Genomic DNA, 20,254 nt, shown 5'->3' on the forward strand with positions numbered 1-20,254 from the left:
GTGGGGCAACATGGACTCACTCCGTTACAGTACATGAGGTTCAGTAGAAGTAACATTGGGATGAATCAAACTTTTGATATTGTCATAATTATTAATAATGACATCTATCATTTATGTAAACTCAGTGAAATTCAATTCAGAGACAAATATGACATTAAAAAATAATGTCATGGGAGTGTGGTGCTCCTGGAAGTGGGGGGTGCTAGTGAGACAGACACACAGAGGTCTCTCATCCAATTCATTTCCTTTCCCAGAGTGGTCCATAATTAACTTTTGCCTGGTTGGCACTTCCAACCAGATATAAGGAGGCTGAGGCCCCAGCATCCATAAGTCAGATACCTTCTTCCTCTGTGGTAAGACTCTCTCCACCTCCTTAGATTTGTATATTTGTCTCATCTTTGCACTCAGCAACTGAGGCAGAAGCTAACTGCACTGTTTGAATTGACTTCTGCATGTCTCTTAAGATTTGACAATATGCAATCAAGTGTAATCCAGTAAAAAGGGCTTTATAAATACATTTAATTAATTGATTGAGTGCTATTGGTTTAAAAAAAAAAAATGATTTGTTTTTCTTTAAATGTGTATTACTTCAAATCTGTAAGTTTCTTTTATGTCCAAAAGTGGTACTCCTGAACTTGTTTGTAAATGAAGAGAGAGGTCTAGAATGTAACAGGGTTTTCAGGGGTTTTTATTTCAATATATGACAGAATGTGTAGTAAAGTGAGATGACACTAGGGAAATAAAAGTTGGCAGCTGCACCTGTAGTTGAATTTGACATGGCTGTAATTATTTAGTTCAATGTTTTTTTAGACGTTTGGGCATTAAAATGGTAAGGCTTTAGACATGTGCATTTTCACAACACCCTATGTTTCACAGGGTCCTCCAAGAAGTACACATTCATCTGTAGGAGGGGAAAAAGAAGGTGAGACATGGTTTGAGTCTTCTGAGAGATACCGCTCACTTAACTCTGTTGACTGGGGAGGAAGCACCACAGAGTCAATCATGTTTCTTGTTTTATCTCTTTCCTAGTTATCCGTCACCATGAGTACGGACGCTGAGATGCAAATCTACGGCAAGGCTGCCATATACCTCCGTAAGCCTGAGAGGGAAAGGATTGAGGCACAAACCGCACCCTTTGATTCAAAGAACTCCTGCTATGTGACAGACAAGGCGGAGCTGTACCTTAAGGGTCTGGTCACTGCCAGGGCCGACGGGAAGTGTACTGTAACAGTCACGAAACCTGACGGCACTAAGGAGGTAAGCCTGATCTGAAAAGTATTCAAGGTCATGTAATTACTCTGTTTCATGAAAAACCATCAAAATGATCAAAAATATTTCAATAGACAATATGTATCAGTAACAACAGATAGATTGAACAAGTATTTGTTTTTGTAAGCAGAATATAACCTTCAAACACATCATGTTTAAAGCTGCTATTTAAAATTGTCATGGAACTTTTGATATTGACAAGTCAAGAATCACCAGTTATGTGTCAGTGGGTGATAACTAAGTAGTTGGATTAAATGTTGGATTGAACTGTAATATTAATGAGCAAAAAGCATTCAGTCATATCCACTTTGATCAAATCAAACTTTATTTGTCACATGGGCCGAATACAACAAGTGTTGACCTTAGCGTGAAATGCTTACTTACAAGCCCTTAACTAACAGCGCAGTTCAAGAAGAGCTAAGAAAATATTTCCCAACTAAACTAAAGTAAAACAAATAAAAAGTAACACAATAAAATAACAATAACAAGGCTATATACAGGGGCACTGGAAACGAGTCAATGTGTGGGAGTATAGGTTAGTCAAGGTAATTTGTACATGTAGGTAGGGGTGAAGTGACTTTGCAAAGATAATAAACAACGAGTAGCAGCAGTGTACAAAACAAATGGGGGGGAGGGGGGTCCAATTTAAATAGTTCGGTGGCCATTTGATTAATTGTTCAGCAGTCTTATGGCTTGGGGGTAGAAACTGTTACCTTTTGGTCCTTGACTTGGCACTCCGGTACCACTTGCCGTGCGGTAGTAGAGAAAACAGTCTATGACTTGGGGGAATGGAGTCAATTGTAGGGGCTTTCCTCTGACACCGCCTATTATATAGGTCCTGGATGGCAGGAAGCTTGGCCCCAGTGATGTACTGGGCCGTTATCTGTGTGTAATCTATATTCCTGACTATTTCAGGAAGGAAAAGAGTTCAAAGATGCAGACATCTTCGAGATGAATCCCCCTAAGTATGACAAGATTGAGGACATGGCCATGATGACCTACCTGAATGAAGCCTCTGTGTTGTATAACCTCAAAGAGCGTTATGCAGCATGGATGATCTATGTAAGAAACCTGCACATTCAAACACTCACATACATGAACAAAATAAATACACACATAAATGAATGGTAGAAACCAAAACAAATCAACACAGTCAACCCACATCCTTACATAAATCCAGGTAAAAGTACATCTGACTTTACTAATCCACAAATGTAATTATGCTTTCATCCAGACCTACTCTGGGCTCTTCTGTGCCACGGTGAACCCCTACAAGTGGCTCCCAGTGTACGACGCAGAGGTTGTCAACGCCTACAGAGGGAAGAAGAGGATGGAGGCTCCACCCCATATCTTCTCCGTCTCTGACAACGCCTTTCAGTTCATGATGATTGGTACAAGCTCTCATGGATGGAGGGATGGATGGTTGGATGGATGGATGGATGGTTGGATGGATAGAGGGATGGTTGGTTGGTTGGTTGGTTGGTTGGTTGGTTGGTTGGATAGATGTCCATTAAGTGCTCATGGATAGATGGATGGATGCATCAATGGAAATTAAAATATGCATCAGAAAGGTATCTCCTGTTTTCTAGTCTAGTTAATAACAGTTTGCTGGGAATAACTGATTTCACTACCCTTGAATGGAAAATGTTGCAAATTGAAATTCGTGATGATGCTATGAATTAAATAATGTCCCCATAATGTTGCTTGAGTATGATAAGCAATGCGTTTTTTGGTTCCAGATAAGGAGAACCAGTCCGTCCTGATTACGTAAGTTGTTTACTAAAATGTCACTTGAGAAAGTGTTTCTACTGCAATAAGTTGGGTCACTTGGTGTGATGAAACACATGACAATATGAATAGATTAGAGCATTAGGCTATGTGTAATAACGAGTCGATGGGAAGTAGTATTTGTTAAAGACTTATGTCAGAACACAGTGTATTTTTCTATGCTATTTTTTAGTGAAAGCCAATCTGACACTCGGACATGTAACTAAAACCCCTCTTTCTCTGTCATATAAACCAGTGGAGAATCCGGTGCAGGAAAGACTGTCAACACCAAGCGTGTCATCCAGTACTTCGCCACCATTGCAGTGTCTGGGGCCAAGAAGGAAGCAGAACCTGGCAAAATGCAGGTAGGTTGTTGTCATGTTTGCCTTTTTAACACATTTCAGTTCGGTTGGCTGTGTAAACTTTTTTCCAGTGGTGAATCCTCTTTCAAGCAATTGAGAAAAACTAACTTGACAATGTTACCAGTTTTTGAGCAACTTGTGTTTGTCTCAATCAGGGGTCTCTTGAGGATCAGATCATTGCAGCTAACCCTCTGCTGGAGTCTTACGGTAATGCCAAGACAGTGAGGAACGACAACTCGTCTCGCTTTGTAAGTATGAAGGGCATACTGTGGAAGTTACCTTATATTGGAAAAATGTAATTCAGTAGTTCCCTTCTGTTATACAGATATAAGATGTTATTTTTATCATTGGTTTTGTTGCTGAAATTAAAACTTGAAGTGTATTTGAGGTTTTAAAATGTGTATTTTCCTCTTTAAAGTTTCAGACTTAATTCGCTGTAATATTTTTGTTTTATCAACCCCTACAAAACAATGTCCATTATTTATAATCCACATTATAATTCACATTTCCTGTTGCTGCAGGATTTTCCCTCCTGCTGTAGCAAACTGGATCATACATCAAGATCCTACAACTGTATCAGTAGACCCAACATCTATCCAACAAACTGTAACATTTAAAGGGGTCTATCTAAGTAAAATGTTCGATTTATTTGTTGACCTATTTCTAACCCCCATGCACAACTACAGGGTAAATTCATCAGGATTCACTTCCAAGGTGGTAAACTGGCTAAAGCTGACATTGAGACCTGTGAGTTGGTTTTGATTGTTTCTCAATGCTTTCCTAAATTCAGATTTTTGGGGAGATCAAATTGAAATGTATCTCAAGTTCTCTCTCTTGCTCTCTCTGTCATTCTCACTCTCCTCTTCCTCTTTGTGTCATTCACTCTCTCTCTCTCCTTCTCTCTCAGACCTGCTGGAGAAGTCCAGAGTATCCTTCCAACTGCCCGATGAGAGAGGCTACCACATCTTCTTCCAGATGATGACAGGCCACAAACCTGAGCTAGTTGGTAAGACAAGTAGAGGTCCAGAGGAAATTATTCCCACCCCCATCAATGGAATATATAAAAAATATTCATAATCCACAATTTGAATACTATTACAATGAGTACATCCAAGGTAACAAGACATCTAGACATTTGGAAGGTCTCTGGGAAATATCTATCAAGTAATGCACTGTGATGCAGTAGTCCACAAGTCTCAGTCTCCTCTTTTGATGCTATTTATTATATACTACATGTATCCTTGAGTCCATCTATTGAGTAAAGGAGGGAGAGATACTGTTTTTATTTTTGTATTTAACCTTTATTTAACTAGGCAAGTCAGTTAAGAATAAATTCTTATTTACAATGACAGCCTACCCAGGCCAATCACTAACCCCGGACGACGGTGGGCCAACTGTGTACCGCCCTATGGGACTCCCAATCACGGCCGGATATGATACAGCCTGGAATCGAACCAGGGTCTGTAGCGACGCCTCTAGCACCGAAATGCAGTACCTTAAACCACTGCGCCACTCAGGAGCCCCCAAAATACTGTAAAGGTGGGACAGCAGAATGCGAAGAGATTTAACTGACAAGCTGTTCTCTGTTGTCCACAGAAATGGCGCTCATCACCACCAACCCCTACGACTTCCCCATGTGCAGCCAGGGACAGATCACTGTGGCCAGCATCAATGACAATGAAGAGCTGGATGCCACAGATGTGAGTCAAACGAAGGGTTAACCAAACTCTAGATATGGAATGGATAGGACCACCGTACACACTGAATGTACTGTGAAATTCCAACTTGGTGGCAGCTGGGAATTTTCATGTATGTTTTTGTTTGATTCTAAATGCCTTGTGTTACTTAGGCATGTGCCTCAAGGAAATCTTTGTGCCTTCCACAAGAGAGCACCACTAAGTGCCCTGTGGAACTGTGTAAATCTATTTTGTGCTGCCATTTACTAATGTGTTTGCCAAGCGTTATCATGTGGAACAGAGAAGCCTGTCAAATCTATCCATCCCATTTGTTCTGCAGTGAGCAGCACAGAACTGTAGTGTAACTGACCAAACTACAGATCAGTTCATCACTGTTGTACTTCCTCTTTAATGCCAGGATGCCATTACAATCCTGGGTTTCTCTAATGATGAGAAGATTGGCATCTACAAGCTGACAGGAGCTGTATTGCACCATGGAAACTTGAAATTCAAGCAGAAGCAACGTGAGGAGCAGGCCGAGCCAGACGGCACAGAGGGTGAGTCCCACTCATAGATATACAATATGTAGAACATTAGTCCCATTCCCCAACATAGAAATAGAACACCTAAGACAGACAGTGCCACATGAAAGTCAGGCAGGAGATCATTTTTGGAGAACAAATTACAACCTCCAAAATGTGGGTGAATCAAAACCTAGCCCACAAAGAAGTTAACCAAACTATTTTGTCAGTGTGACATCAGAAACAAGCGATCTAGTGTCCCTGAGTCTGTTGTTGTTGCTTCTCTTTCCAGTGGCTGATAAAATCGCCTACCTGCTGGGCCTGAACTCAGCTGAGATGTTGAAGGCTCTGTGCTACCCCAGAGTGAAGGTCGGCAACGAGTATGTGACCAAGGGACAGACAGTTCCTCAGGTAAGGCGGCCAAACACAGAATCTACCATTTTCTGAGTACTGGAATTATTGTTGGGGCGAGTGCATTGCTTTGGTTTTCCCAAGCTTGTATCACCTTATCACATGGTCAATATCTCACATATTAATTTGAGGTATTATCATTGCAGGTTAATAACTCAGTCTCGGCTCTGGCCAAGTCCATCTATGAGAGGATGTTCTTGTGGATGGTCATCCGTATCAATGAGATGTTGGACACCAAGAATCCAAGGCAGTTCTATATCGGTGTGCTTGACATTGCCGGGTTTGAGATCTTTGATGTGAGTATGAGACCAGAACAAGACAATTAGTTGTGATTGAGATGGATTACAGTCTTGTATGATGAAATTACCGCTTTTAAAACTCCATCAACAGTATAACAGCATGGAGCAGCTGTGCATCAACTTCACCAATGAGAAACTGCAACAGTTTTTCAACCACACCATGTTCGTCCTGGAGCAAGAGGAGTACAAGAAGGAGGGAATCGTCTGGGCCTTCATTGACTTCGGCATGGACTTGGCTGCCTGCATTGAGCTTATTGAGAAGGTAAGCTGTCTGTGGGGATTTTAATGGACCATAACAGCAAAGCTCATATGGAGTGTTGTGTGATATATTATCACAGTGGTACAACATACACAGTATTAAAATCACTGGGGAAGCCAATTGAGTCAAAAAAATCCATAACAACCAATGTGTTGTGATAATTGCGTTGTTTGCTCTATAACCTGTTTGTTTATATGCTTTGACACCGTGATATATAGGCCTAAAGCTGAGACAATAAGAAGACACAGTGGCAGAATAAATTCATCGACATATTTGTTTCATCACAAAACCGGAGAGCAACATCTGTCCCGTGGAGTCGACAAAGCATAATGCATGTAACAAACAGTTACATGACCTACAGCATGGTCAGTCAAGTACATTTTCGGCCATTTTCGGACCACTAAACATCTATTGATTTAGAACCACAGAGAGTTAACACAAGTCGCAAAGAAAACAGGAGCTGCCTCCCTCCCATATTCCAGCGCCATTTCAACATCAACAAATCACCTATGCTTAGTCTTATACAGTGACAACTAAAATATTCCAAAAACTATTTTAGTCCAATCAACGTAAGCTAAATATCATGTGGCTGTCCATGGTAATAATTTCTGCGTTTGTGTGAGTAAGTAGAAAATACATGGAAACGCCATCCTCCTCTCTTTCATGTTGCAGAAAACGCTATACATTGTTTTTGTCCTAGGCTACTTGAATAAAATGCTTGCTCGCTATTCTAACTTCCTTTCCTGGGCAACAATTAGCTAGTAAACATTAGCCTACTACATCTAGCTACATATTGAACTTCCATCCTCTCAGACCAAAAGCACAATGTAGTAATTTATGGTTGGGTCAGAATTGGTGTTAGAATCATTGGCCAGTACGGGGAATTAAGTAAAACTATGAGTCCAAGTCCCTATCTCCATCCACGGCCAATTTAGGAAAGGGCCCATTTTAGCTAGCTAGCTATCCTCCAGAGGACAACAACACAATGAGATGCAACAATTGAAGTTTTTATTTCTGTCAATGACGTTTAGCTTGGTTTGGTGTGAAGCCAAATCCAAACTTTCCTTGACACATTTTTTGGTGCACCAGGACCATTCACAGATTAGCTCACTCAGTTTAGCTCAACTCTGATTCGCTGTTTTGTATAAAAAATATCAAGGGAGGCCAAATGCTCTCTGGCTTCTTCTTATATGTCAATTTTTGGGGGAAACCTCGCTTCCCTTGGCACCCATTAATATATGCCACTGACTGTTGAGAACTCAATATGTTTCCTATTATGTGTCCCTAAAGGAATATAATCCTATAATGGCATGTTTACTAAAGGAATAAATGTCATCCTAAATGGAAATATCACTAATTTGACATGCATCTCTTTTCGTAAAGCCATTGGGCATCTTCTCCATCCTTGAAGAGGAGTGCATGTTCCCCAAGTCTTCAGACACTACCTTCAAGGACAAGCTGTATGCCCAGCATCTTGGCAAAACAAATGCATTTGAGAAGCCCAAGCCTGCCAAAGGCAAGGCAGAGGCCCACTTCTCCCTGGTGCATTACGCCGGTACTGTGGACTACAACATCACTGGGTGGCTGGAGAAGAACAAGGATCCCCTGAATGACTCAGTTTGTCAGCTGTACCAGAAGTCCTCTGTCAAAATTTTGGCTGCCCTGTATCCTCCTCCCCCTCCTGAGGGTAAGACAAGCATCACGTCACAATATTTAACTAAATACTAGTTATAACTCAGACCCAAATGTTCTTTAATGTCTTTCAATGTATCACAATTTCTCAGGGTTTATCACTGGGTTGATTTACTAATATACTTGGTTTATTTAATCATACAATAGGTGTTATTTTAAACAATCTCATTTGCCTCTAGCTAAGTGTGAAGTTTAATTAGTCTGCTTGCTGAAGACAAGACCACTCTAGATTTCTTACATACTCTTATTATTATTATTCTATTTATTCCACCCGCTCTAGGAAATGTACTTTTCTAGTTATCTTTTACGTTTCCCCATTTTAACAGATAAAGCCAAGAAAGGAGGCAAGAAGAAGGGTGGTTCCATGCAGACTGTGTCCTCCCAGTTCAGGGTGAGCTTTTGAAATGTGCTTATTCAGTCCTTCAAAAGGTGCATTGATTATCATAAATGAGAACATGGTTTGTAACCCTCTTACAGGAGAACTTACATAAGCTGATGACCAACTTGAGGAGCACTCATCCTCACTTTGTGCGCTGCCTGATCCCCAACGAGTCAAAGACTCCAGGTACAAGAAATATTCAGTTAAAAATGTAATCTTATCAGTAGAGTATCAGTAACCTTAACAATCCCAATCTGAAACCTGTTTATGAGTATTAAAAGAGACTTGTTTTGTTTTACCAGGTCTGATGGAGAACTTCCTGGTTATCCACCAGCTCAGGTGTAATGGTGTACTGGAGGGTATCAGGATCTGCAGAAAGGGCTTCCCAAGCAGAATCATCTATGCTGATTTCAAACAGAGGTACACACACGCAAGCATGCACGCACACACACACACGCACATACACATGCACACATACCACAGAAAATATCTGTTCCAAGGGTATTCCCAGCATCAGAATAGGCTTACCTTTTACGAAATATAACCAAGATATTACAACTTGACATGTTAAAAATGTCTCCTCATTCAGGTACAAAGTACTGAATGCCAGTGTCATCCCTGAGGGCCAGTTCATGGACAACAAGAAGGCTTCTGAGAAGCTGCTTGGGTCCATTGATGTGAATCACGAGGATTACAAGTTTGGACACACCAAGGTCAGTCAAATACCCCCAGCAAAAGCTGACAACAAAACACAACTTCAATGCTAATTTAAACCCGTACCATATAAAATCTCTCCAGGTGATCTATCCATCCTTTTGTTCTTTCTTCTTCATTTAACTTATGGAAAAGTTGGAAAAACATTGGACTGTTTTTTTTTCAAAATATAAAAGAGAAACTAAACTCATTACCATGGAAATAGTGTTAGAGTGGTATGGCTGCAGGTATCTGTATCTGTCTACATTATTAATCTAAAACTGTACAATAACTAACAACTTAGAAACAACCTATCCCATGGTTTGTTTGTAGCCATATCAAAGTTAATGTTGTTTAAATCAATCTACTGGTTTGATCCTTTCTATCTGTCACCATCTGTGGTTCCATTGACCATGTTAACCTGTGTCACAGGTGTTCTTCAAAGCCGGTCTGCTGGGTGTCCTGGAGGAGATGAGAGATGAGAAGCTGGCCACTCTGGTCGGCATGGTCCAGGCTCTCAGCCGTGGATTCCTCATGAGGAGAGAGTTTAGCAAGATGATGGAGAGGAGGTGAGAAATAGTAGACATCTTGGCAAAGCTTTCTGTCAACCACCTGTATCTAATGTATTATGATTACATACTGTATATGCTGTGAGTTGTTCAGAATGAGGAAGTACATCTTATAATGGTCAACTAAAGCTTTTGGGTTAATTAATTTAGTCCAGAAATAGATGTAGCAACTAAAGGATTCTAGCTTTATAGTTGGAGTTTGGGATTTGGCTGTTCAATTGTCATTTAAACGTGTGGAATTTACACATTCATTCTTGAAGCATATAAAATGCCTCATGAGCTTAGCACGCACGACCTGTCAGTACTTGCATCTAGAGAGCTGTCTATGAATTTAAGAGGGGTTACATTTCCCTAGCCCCATTCCTCAGCTGTAAACAAACAGTGGTGGGGGGACCATTTTGTTGTTCTTCGAGTCACAGAATGTAGTTTTAAGCATGTCACTCACCATGCCACTCTATCCTTTCTGTCGACCAGAGAATCAATTTACGCCATCCAGTACAACATCCGCTCATTCATGAATGTGAAAACCTGGCCATGGATGAAGTTGTACTTCAAGATCAAGCCCCTGCTGCAGAGCGCTGAGACTGAGAAGGAGCTGGCCAACATGAAGGAGAACTATGATAAGATGACAGCAGACCTGGCCAAGGCTCTGTCCACGAAGAAGCAAATGGAGGAGAAATTGGTGGCCCTGATGCAGGAGAAGAATGACCTGGCGCTCCAAGTCGCATCTGTGGGTGAAAAAACAACTTTCATTACTGTCAAATTTACATTCACATGAATAAACGTACATATGTACACACCTTTTTATTGCCAATGTTATATACTTTATATATCTCATGAATTTCGATTGATTTACTCTGACCTTCAATATACAAAGTGAGGCCTCTGATTTTTTCCCCCCTGTTCTGAAACCAGGAAGGAGAGAGTCTGAACGATGCTGAGGAAAGGTGTGAGGGGCTCATCAAGAGCAAGATCCAGCAGGAGGCCAAGCTCAAAGAGACGACCGAGAGGCTGGAGGATGAGGAGGAGATCAATGCTGAGTTGACTGCCAAGAAGAGGAAGCTGGAGGATGAGTGCTCTGAGCTGAAGAAGGACATTGATGACCTGGAGCTCACCCTGGCCAAAGTGGAGAAGGAGAAGCATGCCACTGAAAACAAGGTCTTGTGTCTTACCATAGACAGTCTAACCAAACAATAATCCAAACACTAATCAACTCAAAACATAGCTTAACAGAAATGGAATTCACTTGTACAATAGTAGAATTTCAGTTGCGGGGTACTCCCAACATTCATTGCATGTTCTGCTCCCCCTCATTTATGACTTCCATTCAGTACACTGGCATGACGAACACTGACATCTAGTGTTGAATATATAGTATAGTAATTGTTGATGCAGTGCGAATCTAAATGAAATGAATGCAATATATAACAAACTAAATCTCCCCTTTAAGTGACCAAAGACTAATTTTGATGTTGCCGTTTTCAGGTTAAAAACCTGACTGAGGAGATGGCATCTATGGATGAGAGTGTTGCCAAGCTGACCAAGGAGAAGAAAGCCCTCCAAGAGGCCCACCAGCAGACACTGGATGACCTGCAGGCAGAGGAGGACAAAGTCAACACTCTGACCAAGGCCAAGACCAAGCTGGAACAGCAAGTGGACGACGTGAGTGGAGTTTGACATTTTGGCCATGAAAGTATGTAAAACGATATCTTCAGTTGTTTAGATTTTAACAATATATGTGTTTTTATCATCTAGCTTGAGGGTTCTCTGGAGCAAGAGAAGAAGCTTCGTATGGACCTTGAGAGATCCAAGAGAAAGCTGGAGGGAGATCTGAAACTGGCCCAGGAGTCCATAATGGACCTGGAGAATGACAAGCAGCAAGCTGATGAGAAAATCAAGAAGTAAACACAAATGACTACAGTATTACTTGCTATAATGGTTGTTCTTGACTAATTATTGTAATTATGAATTAGCATTTACATGGAGATTCTTACAAGCAAAGTGAATGGTATGATCCTCTCCCTTTACACATCAAAGCAAAACCAACTCTGCAATCGACCTATTTGTGTTTCTTAGGAAGGAGTTTGAGACCACCCAGCTCCTCAGCAAGGTTGAGGATGAGCAGTCTCTGGGAGCTCAGCTGCAGAAGAAGATCAAGGAACTCCAGGTATAGTACAGGATATAAACTCCAGTACAGAAAAGCAGACTTGAATCATTTCCTTTAAAAAAAAAAGCACACTTTATCTGGCAGCAGACAGTTTTCCAGGTGGCTTCTGATGGCTCAGTAGGTTGGAAGATGGTGTTTCTTGTTGGTGCCTCTTACTATCCCCACTCAGTCCTCAATGACAATATCCATGTTAAAATGGCTTATATCCATCTAGAGTCCTCTGTCTAACTTCTTACCTTTGAGGGTTTGGCTCCTGCATGGGACACTGTCTACTGAATATATTAGTGTAACTGGCTTTGTATTAAACACATTTATGCAAAATATACATACCATTATTACTTTGTGAGGTTCAATTGTTTCAACTGTATTGTAGTGTTCATCCCCTGCTCCTGCCCCCTGGTCTAGGCCCGTATTGAGGAGCTGGAGGAGGAAATTGAGGCTGAGCGTGCTGCCAGGGCTAAGGTTGAGAAGCAGAGGGCTGATCTCTCCAGGGAACTTGAGGAGATCAGCGAGAGGCTGGAGGAGGCCGGAGGCGCCACTGCTGCTCAGATTGAGATGAACAAGAAGCGTGAGGCTGAGTTCCAGAAGCTGCGTCGTGATCTTGAAGAGTCCACCCTGCAGCATGAGGCCACAGCCGCCGCTCTGCGCAAGAAGCAGGCCGACAGTGTGGCTGAGCTCGGGGAGCAGATCGACAACCTGCAGCGCGTCAAGCAGAAGCTGGAGAAGGAGAAGAGCGAATACAAGATGGAGATTGATGACCTCTCCAGCAACATGGAGGCTGTCGCCAAGGCTAAGGTGAGTAGTAACGTTTTGATCAAGCAGTGTTGAGGGTGGTCAACTACATTACCATTCAAGCGAACTGAAGTTGACAGCAGTCACATATATAAAGTAATGATGGAACATGTTTCACTAACAGGGCAATCTGGAGAAGATGTGCCGTACTCTTGAGGACCAGCTGAGTGAGCTCAAGACTAAGAATGATGAGAATGTTCGCCAGGTCAACGACATCAGCGGACAGAGGGCCAGACTCCTGACAGAAAATGGTACCATCAACAATGAACAACAAGCCAATGCTTACCTTTAGTAGAAAACAATACATGTTGTGGGCTGTATCCACATAAGTGGTGAATAGTACAGTAGAAACTAACATTGCCCTACGATACCTCAAAATACATTTTCAATCTTAGAGAACAGAGACCCTATTAACAAGATGTTCTTCTGTCCCTGCAGGTGAGTTTGGCCGCCAGCTGGAGGAGAAGGAAGCTCTGGTATCTCAGCTGACCAGAGGAAAACAGGCCTTCACCCAGCAGGTGGAGGAGCTGAAGAGGGCGATTGAGGAGGAGGTCAAGGTAAGGGACCCAAAATGGAGAGTTTAGAGCCATATCTTTACATAGACAGTGACTACATCACCCTCAGAAACTCCTACTGTCTCTCCACCCTCAGAGACTAGTGTAAGCAGGGAGGGGCAGAAAAAAGTTTTCAACCAGCGATTGAGTTGTGAGACTTATCACTCCCCCTAACTGGGAGGGGGCCAGAGACAATTACTCGATGCCGACACATCTTTCTGGCTAATTTACACGCTGAACTATGTTGCGTTTGGTGACCTCTGACTGTTTCATCCTAACATCGTTGGTGCCGACGTGGATAACAATATCCCTATACTCTCTACACTCGCCTGCTTTAGCCTTAGCCAGCACCATCTTCAGATTAGCCTTTATGTCGGTAGCCCTGCCCCCTGGTAAACAGTGTATGATCGCTGGATGATTCTTTTTAAGTCTAATACTGCGGGTAATGGAGTCGCCAATGACTAGGGTTTTCAATTTGTCAGAGCTAATGGTGGGAGGCTTCGGCGTCTCAGACCCCGTAACGGGTGGAGGAGAGACCAGAGAAGGCTCGGCCTCCGACTCCGACTCATTGCTTATTTTAATGGGGAAAACCGGTTTAAAGTTTCTGTCGGCTGAATGAGCGACAGCGGTTGAGCATTCCTACAGCATTTCCTTCCAGAAGCCATGAGAAAATTGTCCGGCTGCGGGGACTGTGCGAGGGGATTTATACTACTATCTGTACTTCTTGGTGGCACAGACGCTGTTTCATCCTTTCCTACACTTAAATTACCCTTGCCTAACGATTGCGTCTGAAGCTGGGCTTACAGCACGGCTATCCTCACCATAAGGCGATTGTTCTCCTGTATATTAAGAGTACAGCGACTGCAATTAGAAGGCATAATGTTAATGTTACTACTTAGCTTCGGCTGGTGGAGGTCGTGTAGAACCATGTCCAGATAAAGCATCAGGGGTGAAAAAGTTGAATGTAAAAAGTCCAGCGAGGGAAAAAATGTAAATACAAAACGTTAATTAAAAAGTAAAACCGTAATTTTGGCAGGTAGCAAAGTAACGAAAGCAACAAACCGCATAGCTTCACGTAAACAAGTCCACATAATTTGTTTGACTATCTAACTCATCTCTCCTTGTCTTTCTTTCTCACAGGCTAAAAACGCACTGGCCCACGGTGTTCAGTCTGCCCGCCATGACTGTGACCTCCTGAGGGAGCAGTTTGAGGAGGAGCAGGAGGCCAAGGCAGAGCTGCAACGCGGCATGTCCAAGGCCAACAGTGAGGTGGCTCAGTGGAGGACCAAGTATGAAACTGATGCCATCCAGCGCACAGAGGAGCTGGAGGAGGCCAAGTGAGTCACATGCAACAGAAAAAAACTCTGATATGGTGTGGATGGTGAGGGTGGTAGGGGGCTCTGAGAAAATGTTACATCAATATGTATTGTAACATATCTTTCACTCCATAAAACCTCCCTCTGTCGTTCCAACAGGAAGAAGTTGGCCCAGCGTCTGCAGGATGCCGAGGAGACCATTGAGGCGACCAACTCCAAGTGCGCCTCCCTGGAGAAGACCAAGCAGAGGCTGCAGGGAGAGGTGGAGGACCTCATGATTGATGTTGAGAGAGCCAACGCATTGGCCGCCAACCTCGACAAGAAGCAGAGGAACTTTGACAAGGTGAAAATTAATAAACCTCACCTTAGCCTGATATTTACTGTCTGAAAGATGATCAATTGTAGTATAATTGTAGCATATTTATAATTCAAAACTCTTCAATGACTTCTGATGAAAATCCCATGGATTCCCCTAGGTTCTGGCAGAGTGGAAGCAGAAGTATGAGGAGGGCCAGGCTGAGCTGGAAGGAGCTCAGAAGGAGGCTCGCTCTATGAGCACTGAACTCTTCAAGATGAAGAACTCCTACGAGGAGGCTCTGGATCATCTGGAGACTCTGAAGAGAGAGAACAAGAACCTGCAACGTGAGCATTTGACGGCAATTCTATTTGGCTCATGTTTCATTAGCAATATTAATTGCTGTTAATTAATTCACTGTTATTATGATTCAATGTCAACTTCAGTGGATTGGCAATATCCACTGAAAATCTCCCAGGTCTAAACTGCTTTTGTGTGTGTGTGTGTGCAGAGGAGATCTCTGACCTGACTGAGCAGATTGGAGAGACTGGCAAGAGCATCCATGAGCTGGAGAAGGCCAAGAAGACCGTGGAGACAGAGAAGTCTGAGATCCAGACCGCTCTGGAGGAGGCTGAGGTACAAACTACAGCTGTTTGATGGGAAAAGCAGTGTTACACTAGCCAACGCCAGCTACAGTCTAATGATCCCTGTAATGGTGTTTATTGTAGTCATATATATATATATATAACACAATTGGCCTGACTGCTTCTGTTTGTCCAGGGAACACTGGAGCACGAGGAATCCAAGATTCTGCGTGTGCAGCTGGAGCTGAACCAGATCAAGGGTGAGGTGGACAGGAAGATCGCTGAGAAGGATGAGGAGATGGAGCAGATCAAGAGGAACAGCCAGAGGGTGGTTGACTCCATGCAGAGCACCCTGGACTCTGAGGTCAGGAGCAGGAATGATGCCCTGAGGGTGAAGAAGAAGATGGAGGGAGATCTGAACGAGATGGAGATCCAGCTGAGCCACTCCAACAGGCAGGCAGCTGAGGCCCAGAAACAGCTGAGGAACGTCCAGGGACAGCTCAAGGTAAAGGGACTGGGACATCAGGCTCAAAAGCCTGAACATGGAGAGGGATTTGTTTTTGAATCTGTAGAAAATAATACAACAGAGGATTTGAATAGAGTGGTTTATGTACTAAAGGTAGCGATACTGGGGAAATTCTTACCAGTGAACATTTCTATCACTGATTGATCCTATCACCCCTACTTCCACAAGTCCTAATGAACGTATGTCATTGTGAACCCCAGGATGCCCAATTGCACCTTGATGACGCCGTCCGTGTCGCAGAAGACATGAAGGAGCAGGCAGCCATGGTGGAGCGCAGAAACGGTCTGATGGTGGCTGAAATCGAGGAGCTGAGAGTTGCTCTCGAGCAGACAGAGAGAGGCCGCAAAGTGGCTGAGACTGAGCTGGTAGACGCCAGCGAGCGTGTTGGACTGCTGCACTCCCAGGTATGGGTCAAAAGCCATTTCTTATGACACTCAACCAAGCATACATTTTAAATACACCTGGAATTTGACAGTGCTTGCCTTAGATTTTCATAATTTCAGCCTTGTGACTTGCAAGTTCTCTTGAGAGTCAAACAAATTATCTTGTTTCCTCCTTCAGAATACCAGCCTTCTGAACACCAAGAAGAAGCTGGAGACTGACCTGGTGCAGGTGCAGGGAGAGGTGGACGACATCGTCCAGGAGGCCAGGAATGCAGAGGAGAAGGCCAAGAAGGCAATCACTGACGTGAGTCCTTGAATTACATCCACTTGACTTGTCCCCAAGTGCCAAAGGAAGCAGGGCTAGTTAAGAACAACAAAGATCTGAGAGGGACGTTATGATTGATGCATAAATTAAACAAACTATTATTCCAGGCGGCCATGATGGCTGAGGAGCTGAAGAAGGAGCAGGACACCAGTTCTCACCTGGAGAGGATGAAGAAGAACCTGGAGGTCACAGTCAAGGACCTGCAGCACCGCCTGGATGAGGCTGAGAATCTGGCCATGAAGGGAGGCAAGAAACAGCTCCAGAAACTGGAGTCCAGGGTGAGTTATCAGCAGGGTGGATCAGGGTGGATTGAAAGACTGACTGCTGGAAATGTATTTGATCATATAAAAATTCACAGGAGCATTGTTTCCTATGACTTCTGCAGGGCCTGGACTAATCAAGTCTCAGGCCCTGGGAAATAACATTTTTAAGTCCCCCCTCTTTGCATCAGAAAGAAAATATTGCAGTTTTAAAGCTTAAATTACAGTGAATTTATGATCAAAACAAATTCAAATAATTTTACACTTTTTTAGTGGAGTTGATCCAAGACCTTTAAATAAATTAAAATGTATTCATCTAGTTGCTTCATTGTCTCAGCAGACTTCTTCTAATCAGCCATTTCATTCATAATAATAATAATAATAATTCACAATAAATATCAACACACAATATAATATACATTCATCGAATTAATGTCATAGTAATAATTTATCTCTCTTGTTACGTTTCATTCACCGGCCTTTGCTAGGGAAGCTAGCGTTGCTATGCGGGGCTAGCAGGCTAATGGCTGAATTAGCTTGTAGGCTAGCGGACTTTAATAAGTTCAGAAAACCTGAAAATACAACATAACATCTCGACAAACATATGTACATGCTCCAGCAACATTACCGTCTTGAATATAGTGATTTTACACTCGCTTACCTTCAAAATAAAGATATAAAAATGTATTTATGTCGGTGCGTCTGTCTTGCTGTTGGCTCACTAAGTAAATTACTCTCAACTGCCATAGCGCGAGCTCCATAGTAGAAGAAATGTCCCAACATTAAAACATGCGAGTGGCGCCATCTAGTGGCCATACTGGTACTGCACAATACGCCACTAAACGCATGACAACATGGATACAAATACAAGAAGAATTGAGTTGTGAGCCTCCCAGACCCGTTGTTTACCTAAGAGTTAATAACATAAATTGTGGATGAATAATATTACATTCTACTGTATTGCACCCTCTAAACGTTTTCCAAAGATCCCTGGGTGTTTAATCTGTTCTTGCTAGAAATATACATAAACAAATTGAAAGGTAAATTCCACTTTGAGAACCACTGACCTAGATAATGAAAAGTTGTTGTTATTATTACAGAGTACATAGGAACAGATAACAACCCTTGACTGGGTAGAAGACTATACCTCTGTTTTACAAATATTTGTTACGTCTGATTTCACGACCTCCAACAAACTCCTACGTTTATTTCTTTCACAAAGGTGCGTGAGCTCGAGACTGAGGTGGAGGCAGAGCAGAGAAGAGGTGTAGACGCTGTCAAGGGAGTCCGCAAGTATGAGCGCAGAGTCAAGGAGCTCACTTACCAGGTAAGAGAAAGTGCATTCTTTACACACTTGACACTAACACAGACAGGTTTGTGTATAAAACTATTGTGACATTGATTCTTTGATCTTCTCCCACAGACTGAGGAGGATAAGAAGAACGTTGGCAGACTTCAGGACCTGGTAGATAAGCTGCAGATGAAAGTGAAGGCCTACAAGAGGCATTCTGAGGAAGCGGTGAGTCACAGAGGGCAATCGAAAACGTAGTTTTTCTCTACAAAATGTAATGTCCATACAGTTTAGCTGAAGTGTTGCTACATCACACCAGTAAACAATGACTCAATTGATATTACAAGTAATTGCTGAAGAAATGATACACATTTCTGAGTGCCTCCTATGCCTATGTGTTACTAACTTAAAGGAGAGGGGGTTGAATATGAATTTGCTGGTCTAGTGGTAGTGCTGGAAGCAGCAGTTTGATCCCCAGTTCTGACACTCACTTTCTCTGCAGTATCTTCTATCTCCCTATATACATTGCTATCCTAAATCTGACAATGTGTTTTGTGGAAAATAATATTTAAATTTACTACCTGAAGCTTCAAACTTTAAATGCTGATGTTCTGCTCTCCCTCTCTTTTCCTCACCCAGGAGGAAGCAGCAAACCAGCACATGTCTAAGTTCAGGAAGGTTCAGCATGAGCTGGAGGAGGCTGAGGAGCGTGCTGACATCGCTGAGACTCAGGTCAACAAGCTCAGAGCCAAGACCCGTGACTCTGGAAAGGTACAGAACTACTGCTAAACCTATACCTGACTCATGTTCAGATATGACCACATCAACACCACCTATGATTCAGTCTTCTCAGAGGTCAATACTGACCTTTTAAACTCAACTGTATTGAAGATCTCTAAGAAGAACATTTCAGGAAGGGCTAAACAATCTAATAAGAGTTATTCAGTTAGTACTTCAACATCTAAAATCCAAGCTGAGCACTGAGCATTAAAGATTTGATCCATTATATTCTATCCATGTCTATCCATATATTTATCATGTTCATTATTATTACTGACCCATTATATTCTATCCATATATTTATCATGTTCATTATTATTACTGATCCATTATATTCTATCTTTCTTCTTACAGGGAAAAGAAGCTGCTGAATAAACAAGACCAAAGTAGTGAAGATCAAAGTCTTACCATTTTCCTGTGTTGCATAAAATATGATGTTCACGGTCAAATGTTGAGCATTGATTAAAAACATGTAGGCCTACATACACTTCCTTTGTGACTGTGGACTTATTACTCAGCAAACAGATGTTTAATACCATAAAATATTGTACTTTAAATAATGGAGCAATCTGGGATTCCAACAGCAAAAGTCACCCCGACAAAGCAGTCAGTTTTTTGAGTAAACGGATGAGGGATGAGGCTGGAGAAATGTAACCACTCTCAAATTCTCAGACTGAGCTATGGAGGCAAAGACAGCAAGTTTGTTCTTGCTGAGTCTTACATTTATTGAATTCAATGTAGTTCAGCCAGCCTCTGCATTTAAGCTGCTTCTTTATACAAGGTAATGCTGGTAGATTGCCATTGGAAATAATGACTCTAGTGTGTAAAAATCTGACACTGGCTAAATATACATGTCAATTTCGAGCCTTACCCCGAGCCGTTTATTTTGTACTTGTATTTATTATGGATCCCCATTAGTTCCTGCCCAGGCAGCAGCCACTCTTCCTGGCGTCCGTCAAATAATAATAATTTTAAATACATTACAATACATAACAGATTTCACAACACACTGTGCCTTCAGGCCACTACTCTACTACCACATATCTACAACACAAAATCTATTATCATGTGTCTGTGACAATGG

The 20,254-nt window shown here is 42.3% G+C and overlaps 1 protein-coding gene across 1 annotated transcript; it reads left to right on the top strand.

Moving 5' to 3' along the window:
* Window positions 1-264: 264 nt before the first annotated feature.
* On the top strand, window positions 265-19,658 carry LOC115147694 (myosin heavy chain, fast skeletal muscle-like). Its single transcript, XM_029689992.1, has 41 exons — window positions 265-353; window positions 877-922; window positions 1,030-1,257; window positions 2,185-2,331; window positions 2,504-2,660; window positions 3,009-3,036; window positions 3,293-3,401; window positions 3,554-3,646; window positions 4,085-4,145; window positions 4,306-4,404; window positions 4,995-5,098; window positions 5,493-5,631; window positions 5,888-6,006; window positions 6,153-6,302; window positions 6,397-6,567; window positions 7,948-8,251; window positions 8,583-8,647; window positions 8,734-8,821; window positions 8,938-9,055; window positions 9,225-9,348; window positions 9,761-9,897; window positions 10,372-10,627; window positions 10,813-11,055; window positions 11,383-11,559; window positions 11,653-11,798; window positions 11,974-12,064; window positions 12,470-12,859; window positions 12,981-13,107; window positions 13,295-13,413; window positions 14,551-14,747; window positions 14,886-15,069; window positions 15,203-15,368; window positions 15,533-15,657; window positions 15,802-16,110; window positions 16,332-16,535; window positions 16,693-16,818; window positions 16,947-17,117; window positions 18,322-18,426; window positions 18,523-18,618; window positions 19,030-19,161; window positions 19,525-19,658. Exons 3-41 carry the CDS (start codon window positions 1,042-1,044, stop codon window positions 19,543-19,545), a joined length of 5,814 nt encoding a protein of 1,937 aa, XP_029545852.1. The 5' UTR covers window positions 265-353; window positions 877-922; window positions 1,030-1,041; the 3' UTR covers window positions 19,546-19,658.
* Window positions 19,659-20,254: the final 596 nt, after the last annotated feature.

Source organism: Salmo trutta, chromosome 14 (genome assembly GCF_901001165.1).
Source record: "Salmo trutta chromosome 14, fSalTru1.1, whole genome shotgun sequence".
Lineage (NCBI taxonomy): Eukaryota > Metazoa > Chordata > Actinopteri > Salmoniformes > Salmonidae > Salmo > Salmo trutta.

Coding starts and splice junctions, on each gene's coding strand:
- LOC115147694 (XM_029689992.1), top strand. CDS start 1,042: ATGAGTACGGACGCTGAGATGCAAATCTACGGCAAGGCTGCCATATAC. Junction 1,258..2,184: donor AACCTGACGGCACTAAGGAG/GTAAGCCTGATC, acceptor TGACTATTTCAG/GAAGGAAAAGAGTTCAAAGA. Junction 18,619..19,029: donor AGAGGCATTCTGAGGAAGCG/GTGAGTCACAGA, acceptor TTCCTCACCCAG/GAGGAAGCAGCAAACCAGCA.